The following is a 19,107-nucleotide window of genomic DNA, read 5'->3' as shown; positions in this document are numbered from 1 at the left end:
TTTGCAACAAAGGATTTCTCAGGCAAGTTAACAGTTGGCAAAACAACAACATCGAAAGGGAAAGACAGACAAGAACCTAACCCAGCAAATGCTGTTAAAGTGGGTGTGTACGCTAAGGAGACATGTAGCAACAAGGGATGAAGGAAGCTACAGAGCATTCACCCTGCATCCAAACGTATACAAGGAGCTGCACCCACTGGCAGCATAACCTGAAAGTTTACATGGAGAGAGGTTGGCAGAGCTGCCCATCATAAATCAATCAGAAAGGAACTGCTTTAAGTACAGTTATTCACTTGGAACTTCCCGATGTTGATGGCCATTTATCTAAAAACACGGCATAAGTACATTCAGAAAGGGAAAAAATGGCAAAGATCCAGCATGCTATTTTTCCTAACGAGGAGGGGAAACAAGAAGTGCAAACCAATCCTTCCTAAAGAGCAGGGCTGCTCGTAAGTATGGCCAACCAAAGCTGTGTTTTGACCTCATCTCCTTCCCTACATGGCTACTGAAGACTTACCCAAATTCTTATACTTACGTCCTCCTCTTCAGTCCATACTTCCTCAGTGCTTCACATTTCCCCCTTCCTTAAATAAACGGGACAGAATAGGTTACATCCTACATCCTACAACTATGGAAGATGATGAAAACCATATTTCCCAGCTAGGAAATATTTTTTCCAACCCAGGTTTGACTGGGCTGTAAGCTGAACAGTTCTGCCCCCAGCTGTGAGAATCAAGAGGAACCAACTGAAGAAGTACTTACGGATCCTAGAAAGCCTTCTTTATAATTTCTCTGCTCTCTATGCATGCTGAAACTTGCCTTAGAACATGACCAGAGCCTTCTCAGTGAGTCCAAATTCACAATGGCGAGTGAGACAGGTCAGCCATGCAGCTGTGAATGGACAGCTGGTTTCCAGTTTGGGCTAGTTTTAGTAATGTTTGTAGAATAAGACTCATAAAAGCTATTTGAATTTGCAATGCTGAAGTGTTTGCAAAACATATCAGGTAGCTGTTGAATTTGGAAGCAAAAGAACCACAAGATTCCCAGTTAAATACAAAGCCTTGGAGACAGTTACTTGTAGAGGCCACATTCCAAGGTTTCTGTTATGCTGGTTATGTAAAACTGCTTCTCTTTTCCTGGCTACAGGAATATGTTTTGGTCCTTTCCGTGTCATAAATCCAGGCTAATTCCTGTCTTCACTGTGGATGTAATAGCATGTTGGAAACAAGCACGAAAACTGTCCAGTGTATGGATTGGAGTATGGAAGAGAATAGGAAGATGAGAAATCTCCAGTATGATTTAGAACCCAATAAATGCAATGATTCATCGCAGCAATTTCCTGTTTGCAGTCAGCCAAATTTTCCCACCTATACAAGCATTGATCAGTTCTCTAGTGAGAACTGGGAAGGGAAATACTTACTGAGGCACAGAAGAATATGTCCTTGGTTAAGAATAATTGTTACTCTTTGTGGCTGTCTTGTTGTTAGAGAGGTAAATAATCTTCCAACCCCTGAAATATCCTTTAACTGATCACTTCCCTGGGGCAAACTGTTTACAGTCCACTAAGGAAGGGACTAGAACAATGGTTCATTACGTGTCCTTAAGGTTCCAAGACCTACAGAGAAGGATGGATTTCAAAGCAATAAGAGCCTTGCTCTGTTAGCCCAGATTATGAGCAGCCAAGCAAAGAAATGGGTCTGTTAGCCATGCCTCCCCCTGTGCAATCATGTTTTATGATGCAGTAATGCCACCATATTGGTACCTGACTCCACGCTCATTTTACAAACACCAGACCTAGTTTTGAGCATTGCCTGAATAATTCTGCCAATGTTCCTAAGTCTGGAGTTGCAGCAGCACAGAGGAAATGGAACACGAGAGTTGTGCAAGTCTGTAGGAAGAAATCAGTACCCAATTTAAACGAAAGCTGTTTGTAATGCAGTTCTCATAACTTGGTGCAGAAGGTCTGTCTGTTTCCTGGTCAGGCACATACAGGGTGATTCCGCTTAGGAGTAAAGCTGGAGTGCTCTCCAAGACACGGCTAAGGGAGCTGCTGCCATGGATGAGGTCTGCACCCTTCCAAACAAACCACTTGAGGGAAGTACCTGTTTCAGCTGAAGCGTCATTGCCCTCTAGTAGGTGTGAGAACTGCAGGGTATTTCCCAGGGACACGAGAGCAGAGTTTAAACCTGGCCCTGAGGTCTCGTTGTGACAAGGAAATGGACTTCTGCAAGAAGAGGATCCATCCAAATAGACTCTTAACGTGTCAGTTGTTGTGCCCATCACTTACTTAAGCATCCTTGCCAGAAATGAAACAGGCAAATCCTCACAGACAGAAACACCAAAATCCCTAATGGGGCATGTTCTGAGATTCTTTGATGTAGAGCTGCTCTCTCTTCATAGACTCGAAGCTACATGGGGTGGGGGGGTGGGGGGGTGTTTCCTTAGCTGGATTTTTGTGCTCAAGGGAAGATGATTTGGGCTTCTTGAAGGCTGTCAGTTCCAATTCTGCAGATTTGGAAAAACTGTTTGATTTTTGTTTCTGACAAAGGAACCAACAGAACATTTGCTTCTGGATCCAGCACTCAGTTGCAGTCCACACGATCAGTCCATTCCTTTCCCTACCCATGCTGTTTGCAGTAAATCAAATAGATTTTCACGGTTTCTGCCTAAGGAAATGCTCTTTTCTACTCGTGCTCAGTCTTTTCATGGGAAAAGCCATTTCTTCATCAGCTGCTGCTGCTGATCGTTGGGAAAGAGGGTGGGACCTCCGTGCTGACGTCCTTCGTGCCGCGCCTGACTATAAAGAGCGAGGCAGCTCTGAGCCAAGAAACTCACAGGCAGTTGCAGGGACTGCCTTCATTCTGCAGCCACTGCAGCGTGCAACAGAAGAGGGAGTTGGGCCTACCCATGATGGGGAATTAAATACAACTATCATGTTCTCGATGTGAAACTGGATACTTGTTTCTTTTGCAGCTCTGGAAGGTTTTATTCCCACCCTTCCTTTCTCATCTCTTCTACGCACGCAGAAGTAATGCTGCAAACAGCCTGCACGAGCCCTGAACTGCTGATCAACCAGAACATCACTGAAAATGAAAGCTGTGGCTACAGCCCAGGCCAGGGATCTCCACAGCCTGGGGAAACTGCCAGTCCCAAAAGGCATTTTCAACAGAGCCCATCGCTGCCAGACTCTGGATTAACTGAACTTAATGTTGCAAGCCCTGAGATCTACCCAGCTCCTCCACATAAACCTCCAGCGATGTCTGCTCCCACTGGTAAGATCAAACCTTTATTGACATTTTCTGTTTTATGCTGTTTTTGCAATGGGAAGAGGTGCATACACCGACTTGTAGCTCCGTTTGTGCCAGCAGCACCGAGCTTCTGTGGCAGCAACGTCAAACAAAGGCACATGGCGTGCTCCTACTCACACCTTGTTGTTATTTGGCTGTGCTCTGCCATGCTGAAGTCAGAAATTACTCTGCTTCCTGAAGGGTACTCCATTATTTCTGCCTGTCTCCGACGTTCTGCTGCTCATTCACAATGTGAATTGCAAGCTTGGTTGTGAACTTAATAGTAATGTAATATAGATACGACCTTTGAGTTGGTAATCTTACAAAATGGTGTGAAAGTGTGCTTGGTCAATTGTTGCTGAGCTCTTCACTTTCAATGATACAGCCATGCATGTAATGTAACCCACTATCTATCATTTTTACTGAGGAACAGCTTGAAAGATAATAACATGCCTGAAATTGTGCCTTTTCACAGATTCCTTTGAAACAGAATCATAGAACTATAGAACAGCTCAGGTTGGAGGGGAGCTCAAAGCCCACCCAGTGCCACCCCCGGCCATGGGCAGGGCTGCCCCCACCAGCTCAGGCTGCCCAGGGCCCCATCCCACCTGGCCTTGAGTGCCTGCAGGGATGGGGCACCCACAGCTCTATGGGCCCTCTGAGGAAAGGATTGCTTCCTCACAGCTAACCCACAGCTCCCCCCTTGCAGCTTAAAGCCATCCCCCTTTGTCCCATCACTATCAGACTGTAAACAGTTGGTCCTTTTCCTTCGTGGAAGCTCCCTTCAGGTACAAGAAGGAAACACTCCACAAAGACTAAATCATTCTCCTTCACAAAATCAGCCTAACGGAGGAATCAGTCCCATTTCTAGAGCAGTCTGAGAAGTAACCTACACTTCAGAAGTCCCAGTGCTCAGTGACAGGCTGGGTACACACAGCCCAGCTCAGCACCAAGCATTCAGCACATCCTCAGCACACACTGCTCACTCCTTGGGACAAAGGGGTGTCAGCTCTCATTGCCTGGAGCAGAGCATAGAAACAGCATCACACAGCTAGAAACCACATCTCACGCAGCTGCACTCCTACCAGCACTGCTGCTCCATGGAGGTGCACCATGCCTGCCTGCTGGGCACTGCTACAGCCCCATGCTGACCCCAGCATGTGTCCTTCAGTCTGCTCATGTCATGTGTTAACTAGTGGGATGCTGCTGAGCCGATGCAATCAAACTGTCATTTCATGATGATGATGGTTGTTACTGACTGAATGTTATGGGAAGGTTGATCATCTTCAAGGGGAGAGGGCTGAGGGATGTGGTGTTATATAAAAGGTGTTTCAAAAGCAATGCATTTAAGCTCCTAATCTGGGCAAGTCTTTCAAGTTTGGGGATTCCAGTCTAAGATGCAAGAAGACCTAGCAAACAATTACAGAGCAGCTTGTTTTGACGATGGCAAACTTGTTTGGACAATTATATATGTTCTCAAATAACTATTTCAGTACAGAAAACCCTTGCTTCCCTTTGCATCACACAGCACTGACCTCTCAATACACCAACAGCCACTACAGAAAGACTTTGTACGTGGCATCAATATCTCAATTCTAAAATAATTCTATTACTTGTGGTTTTTTTAACCAATGTCAGTAAAAGGAACTGTGGGACAGGAAACTGCTCCACGCTATTTACTGCAGCTGTAGCTCAAGAAGCAATGCGTTACAGTAATTGGTGAGCAGGAAGCGTCTTAATAAAAGGCCAGAGCTAAGGAAGACGTGGGGTGGTGTGGAAATTTCCCACAAGTGATGATGAACAGCAGAATCACAGCTCGCAGGGTGACCTCATCCTTCCACTGCCCTCAAACAGCTCAGAGAATTCTGTTCCTTTAAGCATCTTGTGGTGACTTTTCCAGACTCTACACTGAGCTCGGATCCCCCTCCTCGGAGGCGTTACATGGGTGTGAGGGTGAAGATGCCGGTGCGGGAGCTGCTGAGGAAGGTCCGGCTTTCCAGGGGGCTGCAGCCAGGTGCCAGCCAGGTAAGGGCTGTGGGAGGGCAGCCCTCGGAGCTAGGGCAGCAAGAAGCCACCCATGATCTGAATAATGCCCTGCAATCTGTCCAAAGACTGAAGAAACAACAGCCCTTTGGCTATTGCAACGCAGCCTTCCAAAAAGGCTGTGCCCCTGTCCTTGTGTGGCTGCTGCAAGTTGCCTGCTTGTGGAAATTCATTTGTGTGCAGTCTCTGCTGTGCAAAGTACACAGTGCAAAATACAGTTCTCTTAGCTTAGTTCACACAGTTTGCCATTATTTCACCTTCTCACATGAAAGCATGTTAAATGTAGTTTTGTTATTATTATTATTATTATTTTTGTCTCCTCAGGAAGCCTCATTAGTGAAGACGGCAAGCAAAGGATCCTTAGGAAAAACAGGTCGGGAAGCTCCTCTCAATGACACCACCCCTCTCCATAGGGGCATCAATGTTGAGTACCAAAGGGCCCCATGCCATCCCTAGGGCCCCTCCGATGGCAGGAGCAGGGCAGCCATTCACCTGCACTGTGGATGTGTTATCTGGGATAGAATACTTTTGTGTTGGCCCCCTTTACCCCAAACTCAAGATGGCTTTTTTCTTCCTTTCTTTCCAACAGAAAAGAGAAGAGTTCACCCTTATACAGAGAAGCAGCTTAGACAGGTATGCATAACACCTTTAGCACCGTGCTGCCAGCCTCCCCAGGCGCATTTCACATATATCACCCAGCAAGAACAGGACACTTCATGTCTGATTTCCCTCCCCCATCTTCCATCCTCTCCTCTTTTGTTGCTGTTTCAGAGCAAGCAGAGCATTGGGCAAACGCTAAAAGGCTTAGAGGACCTGGATATCCTGGTGGAGGTGCTGCAGGAAGACCTGAACAAAAGCCAGCTGAAGAAGGAATCTCTGCATGCTGTGCCCGATGGCTTTTGGCAGGGCTACCCTGCAGAGCTGCAGGCCCCTTGGTGGGGAGCTGGAGGAAGCAAGCAGGCAGCTGGCAGCATGCAGGAAAGGTGCCAAAGCTTCATCAAGCCGCGTTCTCATTGTTGCTTTACAGACTGCAGCTCGGCATTGCAAGAGGAGGTAGAGAGCTCCTTTTGTGGTGGTCAGAAAGACACACATGAGCCCGATTCACCAGGAACATTCTCAAGGACAAGGGAGAAAGACAGCAGCTGTTGGATGCAGGGCATGGGCAGCAGTGCCCAGAAGGACTGCTGGGCACAGAGTGCATCTCCCTGCTTCGGCCCACCAGGAGCCCATCCAGAGCCATTTGTGGAGGCTGACAGTGACTCTTTGGGTTCCAGGGGATGCTCGAGGCTGACTTCGATTGCTTTCACGCAGCAGGATCTCTCCGCCATCTCTTTCTTCCAGTTCCAGCTACACAGGGAGGAAAGCTTGCTGAGGAGTATTCCAGCAGACAAACTGCTTGCACCTGATGAAAATGGCAACAGGTCTCCATCTTTTTTTCCTATAGAAATACTTTGGATTCTGTTTCCTGGGGCTGTAACTTCAACTGCTAGTTTAGGCAGTTCCATGGCAAGTCCAGATGTGCTCCAGTTCCCCCAGTTTTAGACTGGGGGTTCTAAACATTCCATTAGTAAAATAGAATGGGGTTGTGGATGTATTGCTAGACTACAATTGCCATAGGACAAATTCAGAGGGAAGAATATTCAAGATTGAATTGTAAACATAAGCTCACAAGAGAAGGAAGTCATTGCTACAGGAAAAGATTTACCAAAGATATCTTATCCATGCTGCACCATAAGGAAGATTACTTTGGGGTTCCATGCAGTTCAGCTAGTTTGAAGGCATCAGGATCAAATTCTCACGTGTGAATAGAACTAATTACAATTAAGAGATTAAGGCAATTTGACTGTATTTAAGTAAATGTCACAAGCTAAAAATTGCAGCAAACACACATTTATAAAGCACATAAGCACCAGATGACAAGGTCAAAAGAGCATACGAAGACCACACACCAAATACACCAACCCTGAGGTGTAGTTATCGTGCTCTGGGATGAGAGAAAGAAAAAAATGAAAGGAAAAATACCACCAATGCCTGCATCAGTATTTCCTCCAGGCAGAAAGAAAGGCTCACCAAATCAACAAGAATTCCAGTATGGGATTCAGGAGAAATGTACTATTTTGAGCAGTTTACTGAGACTGGGTACATGGAAGAACTGGAGCTCATACTCTGGTATTTGGTCCTACATAGGACTGAATTGTGGTTTGGAAATACTTCTTTGAAGTGCAGGAAAAAGGTTTCCCTTCTCTGGGTTTTACTCTGCTTTTTCTGTGTACTAAAGGGGGGGGGGAAAGGAGGAAATCAGGTTTGGTTGGTGGCTAGAAGGAAGGGTGTAGCAGCTCCTGGATAGGAGAGGAATGGGTAATAGTGAGAAGGGAGGACCAAGAAGTCCTGGCAGACAATAAATTCAAACAAAGCTGGAAAATCAGCAACTCCTTTATTAATGCAGAAACTAAATCAATGAAATGCTTAAATATCTCAACATTTTGTGCTTTGAAATCTCTGTTGCTTTTGAGTAATTTAACCATTCCTTTATCTTCTGCTTGTTTAAAACATGTTCTGTTCCAGGCTGCTGCACAAGGCTGTTGCTCAGGGAAGAAGAGCTCTGACTTACGCACTTGCACGGAGATTTGCATCCCTAAATAAAATTGATGAGAAGGATGCAGAGAAACGGGTAGGATGCTAATTTGCCAAGAGTCATTTCCTATGGCATGCAGATGCCTTTCAGACCCTGATAAACACCAAGAATCCATTTGGGCAAGGAGTGGCTGCTCTCCTTGAGTAAAGAGGAAAACAGAAAGAAGGAGGCAGTGCTCTGAGCAGAGCGAGTCAAAGCACAGCTGGGCAGAGAACCCGATGTCCCTACTCCCTATCTCCTTCTCTAACAAGCTCTGTGAAACAGAAGAATGGCTTTAAAGTAACAATGAGTTTCTCTCATTCTTCTCTCCTCAGACAGCGCTACATCTTGCTGCAGAAAAGAACCAGCACCTGATGGTCAGTGACCTTATATCCCTGGGGGCAAATGTCAACGAGCAGGACGGGCTGGGGAAAACCCCACTCCACTTGTGTGCAGAGAATGGATACCTGCGGGTTTTAGAGGTGAGCTGATCATTGCTGCAGTGCGGTGGGATGAGCAAAGAGAGAGCAAAGGTCAGATGTGTGCTCTTTTGATTAAAATAGACGGGGGTTTTCTGAAACCTGGAAGTTACCTTTGGTTTGATGTGGTTAACGTGGGATAAGGTAAGAGTATCTGGGCCCAAATCAGGATTTATCATCTCAAAATCCTCCTATTTTCAGGTTCTGAAAAACTGCAAGGACAGCGGGGTGTGTGTAGCAGTGAACCTGACGGACCACTGCGGTAAGAGGGAATGCTTCACCATTTGGATGCTATATGTCAGAAGCTTCAAACAGCAGATTTTCCCTGGGCCAAAGGATGATCAGTTTGGCATTCAAACAGTCTGCCCTCATGGTGGCTGGCAGGGTGGGGTGGTTCCTGTAGTGCAGATGGATGTGTCTGACTGCTCCGTGTGGTTTCTGTTCAGGTTTAACACCACTGCACTGTGCTGCTCTCGCCCACACCATCTTAGCCATGGAATCTCAAAAAGCAGACAGCGACAGTGACATGGGGAGGTTTCTCAAACTACGCAAGGACCAAATTCTCGAGGGAATTAACTGCTTATTGCACATGGGAGGAAAACTGGAGCTGCAGGTGAGAATCAGCAGCAGGCTGTTTACTGTGACCTTATGCTTTCTTGTTTGATTGCAATCACAGGTCTCACAAATTGAATTGCAGGTCCTACATTCATGTCAGGCTACTGCTCCCTATTTAAAAATTGAAGAGAACACTGAGCTGATGTGTTTGCTCCAGAGTCATAAACCCAAGGGACCGGACATTCTTCAAGAGGTAACAATACAGCACCTGTTACACAGGCTCATACCCAAGAGCCCAGATTAATACGGACCCTATGGTGAGCACAGATGCTCCCAGCCCTGCCCCAGTTGGCACAGGGCAGAGAATCCCCTCTTCAGAAGAAAGGCTCCATAGGATCTCACTGCAAACATTGCCCCAAACGTTGCCAATGTCTCCTTCCCTTCAGCAAGACCTTAAAAGACAAAGAGCTGAATCGTATCCTTTCCTCCAACCCTAAGCACACCCATTCTGCACCAACACCACCCAAAAGCACATGGCAGGTCCCAAAATATCCAGATGATCCTGTGGGTGTGTGTGGCTCCTGCTGTGTTTGGTACAGGACTCAAGGCACCAGCACTGAGAAGTGAATGTTTGTGTGCTTAACAGAGGGCTGTGTTTCAAAATCCCATTCAGCTGAAATAATGCAATAACCAGCACAGATTTCAGTATTCTTGTCCATGATTAAACAAATATTCAATGCTTGAAAATAACAACGACCCTTTTACCTTTTTCAGTGTCTTTTGACTATCAGATATGAGCTCTCACTTATGCGTGTATACAGAAACTGGTAGCGTAAGATTTGAACTAGGAATACACAATTAAAGCCGCATTTCAGGTCCTTTAGGGAATCATAGAATCACCAAGGTTGGAAAAGACCTCTAAGATCATCCAGTCCATGCTCTGTGAAAGATAATTTGCAGCAGAAGCAATGAAAATAATTTCAACACAGCTCTTCTCCAATTGAACTGATAACTCCTTCCTTTCTTATGGCACCCCTTCCATCTTATGGCACTCCTTCCTTTCTTATGGCAAGGAGCAGAATGTAGGTTTGGGATGTCAAAACCAGAGCATGGTCTTAACACAGAAACGTCTGCTGGAAATTCACTGTTCTGCTTTCCTCATCCACACAGAGTAATAGTTTGCTGGAAGCTCCAGGAGTGCCACGTCCCTCACCAGCAGATAACTTCTCTGAACTTCTGTCCGTTTCACCTTTGGACTTCGTTGACATCATTCTTAAAGGTATTTCCTGTGAGAAAATGATTTATCCTAGTCAAAATCTCAGTATTACAAGAGCTGTAATGTAGTGTCAAGCTCTGGTTCATTCCTTGCACTGCTATGTAACCATAATTCATGAGCTTCATGGGAGCTGGTAGAAAAGATGCCCGGTGATTTACACCAGACTTTGGATTAAGTCCACGGAATCTCTTTAGCTTGTAAAACCAAGTGGAAAATAGGGCAGTGAGTATTTGGCACGAGAAAGAAGACGTGACATGTAAACTGAACCGAATATGTGTTCATTTATTACCTTCCAGGGAAATGCTGATAAGGCTCATTATCTGCATCTCGTGGTCCGTGCGCTGCAGCTGTTGCCGAAGAATAGGCCAAGAACAGACAGTAAAAGTCTTCAAAAGTATTACAGCTTGGACTGACTGTTGAAAATATCTCCTCAGTACCCAGCATTAAAAAGTAAACTGTCCAGGGCAAATCCTCAAGCCAGATGACAACAGAATTAGGCGCTCAGTGTTAGATGCTCCAGTCAATGAATCGGTCTTAATTTTCTTTCTGAGCGCTAGCACTGCTTTTTGGAGGTCCATCGGAACCACAGGTGTTCTACTTTCCCAACATCTGACTTTTTTTTATGCAGCTGCTATTGGTTAAGAGGAAAACCTTAGATTTTAGCCCTTGAGAGCTTAGTCCTGATGGTACCAATGCAGTGTGAACTTGATGGCACTGGAAAAAGGTATTAACAAAATCCACCCCTCCAAAAAAAAAAAAAACCCAAAAACCAAAGCACAACACACAGCTACGTTGTTACTGAGCGTGTTTTTTCAACAAAAGTCGAGCTGATTATCTATGCAATCAGAATTTGCCACCAGGAATGGACTTGAGGTGAAGTCTGGGATGTAAAGCATTTTGAATCGGTGTATTTGTGATGATCTAACAGAGGAATACAACCTTTATAGAACGCGGGTCTGTAAGAATACTTCACAGCAATAAGCTGTTATACCGAGCAGCTTTGCTTAACGTATTTTCAACTGCCAGATGCTGAAGTATTCAACATGATCTCTAGAAATAAGGTAATTAATATAAAACAAATTCTCTTCCCAGATGTAATATCATTTAATTCTAATTTCTGATTGTGAATTAGCTGGTTTCTATGAAACTTCCCTGTTTGCTACGTATGGAGCAATCTACGTTTTCCTAGCTACAAAATGATTGATCCAGCAATCAACTCATGAATGTACCTCCCATTGAAGTCAATCGGGAGACTTTTCACGTCTAACATTGCAGGATCCAGCACTGAGTACTCAGCATGCTTGGGGAACTGATCTTTAATGATCCCTCTGAATTTTCTCCTCAAAAAGTTTCTTTGATTTCTTCTTGGATATCCCTAAGTGTTAAGCTCCAAGAGCTACATTGCATGACATGAAGCAAGTTTTACTGACAAGTGACAGTGTTTAACTTAACTCCAGTGGGATTTTGGCCCCATCTTGTGTTCCTCCTGTTCTGAACTGCTGATCAGGGTTGCATTCATCAATGTTCATATTCTTGGGTCTGAATGAGACCTACATCAAGATTCTTATGCGTATCTTACAATTCTGTGTTGCTATTCACATAATGGGTTGTAAAGCACTGGAGGATCCCATCGGTGTTCTGCATGTTTTAATCCTTTCCCCTTTTGGGTTTCACATGGAAATACAAAGATTTTCCTCTTGTGCTTTGAGGTGAAGATCCCCACTATTACCCCTCCATTACCACTCATTCCTCCTTCGTGTTGGCATTTTAACTCACATCTGAGCTCACAGCCTTTTCTCATGTGAAGAGAATTAATGAGGATCTTCTAAGTGGTTCAGCTTCCATTGGTGGGATTTAAGGATCAGACCCCACACTCACTGAAACTGAAGAACTCTCATGTTAAGTGAAGAATGAAGCTGTACAGTGAATACAGAAGAACATCAATAAGCATTATTATCAATAACAATTCTTTTAATGGGATATCTTTAAAAGGTGTAGAAATATACTGTATAAGAATTCAGCTTTAATCAAGGAGGACAGGAGCCTTAACCTATCATTTATTCAACACATGCTAAACTGAACTAGCCTATGAAATATATTCTATGAGTTATATCTTAATTGCATTACCATTAGTAGGCGTGCTTTACGTTGCTTCATTGTTCCTTCCTGTCAATAAATACGTGATTTCATGCTGAATGTAGCTTTCTGATCTTTACGAACCGCTCTTGCTGTAACACGCTCACGGCAGAAGTGGTGGTCATGGAAAATTAGGAGGAAGTAAGAAGTTGATGAATGTGTAAAGGTGGGCAGAAGAGCAAACACATCTGACAGCACCCAAAGGGCTCTGCAAGCACTGTGTTCTCCCTACTGCCAGCACAGCTGATGCTACAATGGTACAACAGACAGCTGCTCTCAATAGCTGGGCTGAAAGGGGAGAAAGAATTATTATCAAGTGGAAGTTCTGGGGCTGAAGCTTTCCAAGCCAGGGTGTGCAATGGATGTCATGACTGGGGTGGGAAGTGCTAGTGATTCAGGGCTGTCTCAAAGGAAAGGACACCACTCTCTGAATTAGCACAACACAAGCCTGCCCACAGGTCTCATCAGACAGTCGCAGCTCAAACATGCTCAGTTAGCAGTGGTTACGGGATGCCAACAGCCACCCTGAGCCGCAGTGACGTTATGGCTGGGCTCAGAACTGCCCAGCCCTGGGTCTCATCCATGAGCCACAGCCGCAGGCAGCAGCGTGGGACCCAGCACCATGCAGTGCCACTGAGCAGCATCACAGGGAGGCAGGCTGCATGCAGCAGGCGTCCTCCAGCTAATGAATCCCCAGCCAGCTCCCCGTGCTCCCCCAGGCTGCAGTCACTGCCTTTGAACTGCGGCACAGGGCATACTTAGAGAAATGCTTGGCTTCTTCACCTCGCTTCTCACCCTGGGTTACAAAATGAGTGTCATGCACTGGCTCACATGGTTATTTTGGTTCCCAGCTCCTTTGAAGGTACGCGAGCACCGTCATGCATAATTATTTTGAAGTTCAGCGTAAGAGTTTCGCCACTGAATTAGTAACAATTCAGCACAGGAATACAGAAACAGGTAACTAGATCAGATCCTGTGCTCCCTGCAGCTCTCGGGGATGTTCCTGATGAGGAAAGGATAAACGTGAGATCTGCTGCACACTGGCTGGAAGAAGGTCCTGTTAAGGACAGAAGCTCTCACTGTACACATTTACCACCAGTGATAATTGCAAGGCTGTGGTCCCTGCACTTAGAAGTGAATGACGGAGCAACCACAGCCATTAATGGAGATGGAGCAACCACAGTCATTAATGGAGATGCAGTATCCTATAGCAATTCACATCACTTCTCAGGGCTGCCAGCTCTAAGCCTCATTTAGGGCTGGGTGAAAAAGGTATCTGAGCCAGAGCCCTACAAGCTCAAGTCATCCTGAAAACAGGTTGCAAGTTACAGCAACGTCTTTGTAAAAACAGCCCGAGGCCAGGCAACAGGAACTCCATCCTCCCTGTTTCCTCAGCAGCGCTCTGGCTGCATGTTAGACCCTCCTTCCACAACATCAGTGCCTTAAGGTTGAGCATGGAAACACAGCACAATCACGGACATACAAAAGATGAGCAGGTTAGAGAAGATGTTTTATGAACACAAAATTACATGCAAATCAGATGGAAGCTCTCTGTACATGGAAATAGGAGAAAGAACAAAAATGGAGAGCAGAGAAGGGATCCTGGCCCAGGTTTTCAGCAGCACAGAATTCTGCATCCAGCAAGAGAGGCTGTTATAGACTGCAGCTCTGGGGGGTGCAGATGGCTCCTCCAGGAGCTGCTATCAGTAGCTGGTGATGGCATGAAGGTTTTTGTGTTCTCCCCTCCCACCAGTTAAACCAAATGGGACAACAGCATTAAATTTTGCAGAAAGGAATCCCAGCTAAGGAAAGAGTTGGGAGGAGAGAGGTGGAAGGCACTGAAGAAAGCCCTCCACAGCTCTCTGAGAATATATATCTGCTATTGGAGAGGAAGCATCGGCACTTCCTCTTCACCACTCCACATCCCAATTCCCACAGCTCCACATCCCTCCACGTGACAACAACTGGGATGGAGTTGCAAGCAGAGCTGGAGGAGCCAAGTTTCGGAGCCAAGCAGGAGGGAGAGGCTGAGCACTTGGCTGATTCAGATTCTTTTAGAACAGTCTCGCCCATCGAGTTGTATTTTTCCTGCTCTGTTTGTGATTGTAGAAACCTGGAAACAAAATGATTCTGTCCAAAACAAGGGTTGTTCTGCAGCACAGGAGGGAGAATCAGCAACTGCAGCACATGGTGTCCAAAGAAGTCCAACAAGGAGTCATAGTGGAGAGAAGTGGAGAAAGGAAGGTCGGGACACTGGTTCACAGTCAGCCCAGAAGCAAGAAACCCTCCTGTCCCACCTGCAGGGCTGGGGCTCCAGGCTCCCTGCTCCACAGGGCACAGTGCTTTCAGTTTCCTGCCTTTTCCCTTCACCCACATGGCTTCCACGAGGAGGAAGAAGTTTCAAATGAGGTTATCAGGAAAAGCTTTTCCTGAAGGAAGAAGATAAAGGTAAGAGGGTTCTTAGTGAGCTCCATATAAACCACAGACACCCTGCTTCTCCAGGTTTCCAGGCTACAATATATATTTCTTTTGCCATCTGTTTTGAAGCCACTTCACCCATGAGAAGCCTGTCTGTCCCAGCTCTTACTTATCTCCATTTGTCATCTCTATCCATCATCACTGGCCCAATAAGTTTACAGAAGTCTCATGTTTTGGAACGTAACAGGATCTCCAAAGACAAATATTGAAGTCTGTGTGGTGTAACAGGTACATGCAGAAATCATAATACCATCACCTGAGGCTTGCTATGTAAGCCAGAATAAATACTCGCATTGGATCTAAGGGAAAACATACAGCATGGGCTGACACAAAAACATCAGTGACAGATTCAAATGTTAAGATTCATTGGGTTTTGCTTCATTTTAAATAAAGCCTTCTAAAGCCCTTTGCTGCTGAAGTCCATTTTTGAACCCTTCACCATTACTTCCAGAAAGTGATTCGTATAAGCTGCTCACCAACAGCACGGAAACACACAGCAACCTGCCCTGAAGGCCAAACAAATTCCATCCTCACAACACTGAGGCTTAACAGGGCATGTCACTGTCTGCAAACTACAGCCCCCTCCAACTTCAGCTCCCATCATCCTCACCAGGATTTTCTGGATCTTATTCTCCCCATCCCATACCACTCCTCCACACGACAGGACCAAAGAGTCATTTATGTGTACAGCGCTGTTATGAAATCACATTTCAATTCATCAAGAGAAAAACTCCAGGAGATGTTAGGAACATGCATTATTTTACTACAAATCTAAACAGTTTTTCAGTTTCTGATTTCGTTTTGTGACGTTCCAGGTGTGCATGTTTTGACTCCTAGATAACACGACCTTTCAATTTCACTGGAATCATTACTCACACACAAAGGCAATCTCTTTTCTGATATAAGATGAGATAAGCTTCTGTAGAACCCAGCAGTCCTTGTTGTTTGCAGCCAAGGAGTTTATTTGCTCATATGACACACATTCACTGCTTGAGTCCATCCTGATGGTATTTATGTACGTTATGGAGGTCACCTTAATATTGGATTTCTATTTTATGTGTTCATAGTAAGCTATTTCCAGCACCATAATGCTGTCATACAAAAGCCTCAGCTACATTCTCTTCCCATTAAATGGAGCTTTGGTTTTTAAATCCCCAATGAAACCACAGCCCCACTGTGTTCCATACACTCCACTGTAGCCCATCTCCACATCCAGAAACAGCATTAATTTATGCCCTACAAGGTTTTAACACTGCTGTTTCAAAAAAGATATATATACATATACATATATGACTATAAACTATGAAACCACTAAAAGCACAGCTTCTAGTCTGCATTGTCCCCAGGACCTGAAACAGACTGCACTCATTTACTTGAATTAATTCAGGATTATCTCAAAGTAAACAGCCTTTAGGTGTTTTGTTTTCCAGCACAGCAATTGAGTCCCAAGTGGCAGAAGCCTCACATCCATTTGATTCCCCAAAAGGAATGAATGAGAATAGTGGGAAATGTTGAGGAATAGGGAGAAATAAATCAGGAAGGCCAGCAAAAAAGGAAGGTAGTTCACAAGAATCTTATATTTGTTGGGCCACTTTCACCACCGCAATTTAATGAGTGTTGTTTCTATGACGGTGACAAATAGCCCTGAGAAACTTCAGGTTATGCTGTCACATGTTTGTATTTTGCACAGGAAAAGATTCCTTCCTCTTTCGCAGGATAAGCTACACTCTAGAAATATACATAAAAGCCCACAGCACAGCCACAATGCACACGAGGGGACAGCACACTGCAAAGCAAGATCTTCTCCTCTGATGGGAAAGAATATTAACTTTACCCTCCTCTCCTGATTCAGCCTGTGATACTGAAAGGGAGCACCCCAAATATCTGCTTGCTGCAACGTCCAAAGCCTGTGGCTACATGGAGCTGCTGGAGGAAAGCTGCAGTTCTGAAAGCAGCCATTTTCCAAGAGTCACTTGGGGGTAATGGCATGGAGAACCTTGGCTTTGTCCCAAGGTACATTTGTGAGAGCCCAGCCTTTCACTGGAAGGTTTTAAAACTATTTCAGCTTTTGCTTAATCTTTTCTTAAGAAAGTCCATACGACTGTAAACGAAGCATTATCTAAAGGTATCTAAAGGCCTTCTTTGGCAGAACCAAAGACTACAGAGAGCATTACCTGGAGAACAATGCTTATACTGAAAAATAATAACATGGTACAACTATGGAGTTGGTTGGTCAAACATTTGCAGTAGAATATACACCACCCATGTCTGTGTGAACACATATCCTTCATTTAGAAAACCCTTATTTGATTTTAAGGAGAAAAAAAAAGATGAAAATGTTGCTGGTCTGCATTGCTATGCGTATTAAAAATGTATCAGTGCCTCTTAATTCAGACGGTGTGCCATTAAAATAACAAGCAATGCCCAAACCCTGCTGACCAGAAAGAAAAACAGCAAAGTATAACGTTCTGGTTGTAATTTGGATCTTCCACACGCTGGAAACACCGGTGGTTATGTTCTACAAGGAAAAAATAGCACTCCTAACCAAAATAATTACATGGTCTTCAAACAAACTAACTAACAACAATAACAAAACCCACAAAAAAAACCCAACACCTGCTTTGTTCACCAGTGATGCTTTCACTCCCATATCAGCTAAGAACACTTTGGTCTCTTCAGTCAATATTTGAGAAGGTGTGAAACCGCCACCTTCTGTCTTCAATAATATGCTGCTTTTTGACACTATTCACACAACAGCCTTTTTCTATCTTTGGTTGTTTGGGTTTTTTTCCAAAAATTAAAGGGAAAACAAGGAGGTTGTTGCACTTGGACTCACCCTCATTTTTTGTGTCCTTTTGCTGGACTGAAAAGTTAAATAACAACTAAAAGTAACCTGCCTCTGTCACCATGTCAGGCAGGGCTTTGTGGATGACTCAGGCTCCAGCTATTCTTGCCCTTGATTGCAGTCACGAAACATTTTATGAGGATGTTCAACTCTCTGCCAGGCAAATGACAACCTGACATACAGAGCAACATTGTGTGGAAAAGGGAAGTTGTGTATCTGCTAACAACAGCAGCAATCTTTAACTCAAGACTTAACAGGTGAAAAGCTTTGCAAGGCATTTCCTTATTCCAGACCCAACACCACTGCACGCAGGTTTGTACAGCACAGAGCAGTCAAATATACACAATCTTTCCTGTATGAAGGAAAGTTGCTAACTTCTCATGCTCCTCGCCTACAAGACCTGATGTCCCAGGGAGGCTCTGGTGCCATTTCCTTGCCCCATGCAAGCTGCATTCCCACAGCTGAGCTCTGTCTGTGCTCTGCTTGACTGGGAAACCTCTCCAACCTGACTTTCCCTGGAGAACATTCCAGCAGCAGAACTTTGAGATTTACAATGGAATTCAGAGATACAAAGAAGCTGGCTGAAATACAGAAGAACTGTTGAAAGGAAGGGGTTGAACGCTTAACCACAGAACTATTAATTGCTTAATTTAGAGTATGTTGGCAGCTTCAGCTGAACAGAGCGATCAGGTTAAGCAGTTATTCCTCTCCACTCCCCCTTTTCCTCTCCTTCTGCTCTCAGATACTGACTGGCAGCAAGGCAAGAGATACTGGGGAATAACAAAAAGAAGGAGAAGAAAACAAAATAGCTCTGTTTTATTTGGCAAGCACCAGAACTCACTGGGTGTGCTCTGTGACTAAGCACCAAGCAAAGCCCTGCAGGGGACAGAATAGGCAGCAGTAAAGCCAGTTCCTGCATTCCAGTCTGCTTCGGGCAGGACCTATGCTCAGGATTTCTCCAATGGGGCAGCTCCGGGCATGCTCAGAGACAGAGCTCTGTGCCTGGGGAATGCAAACTGCAACAAGATGAGCTCGGCCACCTCCAGCACTGGGCAGCCATAGAGTGAAGGCTCTTTGGGCTGTGATTTCAGCTCAGATTCCAGCTGAACCCCACTTTAAGAACCAAAACAGTTGAGTGGATGCTTTACTGCACCTCCTCCTGCACAGCACAGTGTTTGCTGGGTATGCTGTGTATATTTATACTGTGTATAAACAAGTGAATATCAGCTGATCCTTTCACTGTAAAACCAGACAGCAGATTCAATAACCCATATGGTTGGAGTCTCAATAGGTTCCTTTGGTCCCACGCTGCCCCAGCAGGGCCATTACTGGTGCCTATGGCCATGCCCGGGTGGCCTGTGGGGATCTTTAAGGGCATTTCCTAAGCCCTAATG

At 45.0% G+C, this 19,107-nt stretch overlaps 1 protein-coding gene across 1 annotated transcript; it reads left to right on the top strand.

Annotated features, from left to right (window-relative positions):
- The first annotated feature begins 168 nt into the window (after positions 1–168).
- LOC107324143 (uncharacterized) lies at positions 169–12,450 on the top strand. Its single transcript, XM_085525933.1, has 13 exons — positions 169–449; positions 2,974–3,272; positions 5,188–5,312; positions 5,655–5,703; positions 5,920–5,963; positions 6,102–6,751; positions 7,896–8,001; positions 8,280–8,426; positions 8,625–8,685; positions 8,870–9,036; positions 9,121–9,231; positions 10,149–10,257; positions 10,551–12,450. Exons 1-13 carry the CDS (start codon positions 307–309, stop codon positions 10,559–10,561), a joined length of 2,022 nt encoding a protein of 673 aa, XP_085382059.1. The 5' UTR covers positions 169–306; the 3' UTR covers positions 10,562–12,450.
- The last annotated feature ends 6,657 nt before the right edge of the window (positions 12,451–19,107 follow it).

This window comes from Coturnix japonica, chromosome 34 (genome assembly GCF_054131305.1).
Source record: "Coturnix japonica strain WE chromosome 34, WE-NBRP24, whole genome shotgun sequence".
NCBI lineage: Eukaryota > Metazoa > Chordata > Aves > Galliformes > Phasianidae > Coturnix > Coturnix japonica.
This window is presented reverse-complemented; position numbering and strand designations above follow the sequence as displayed.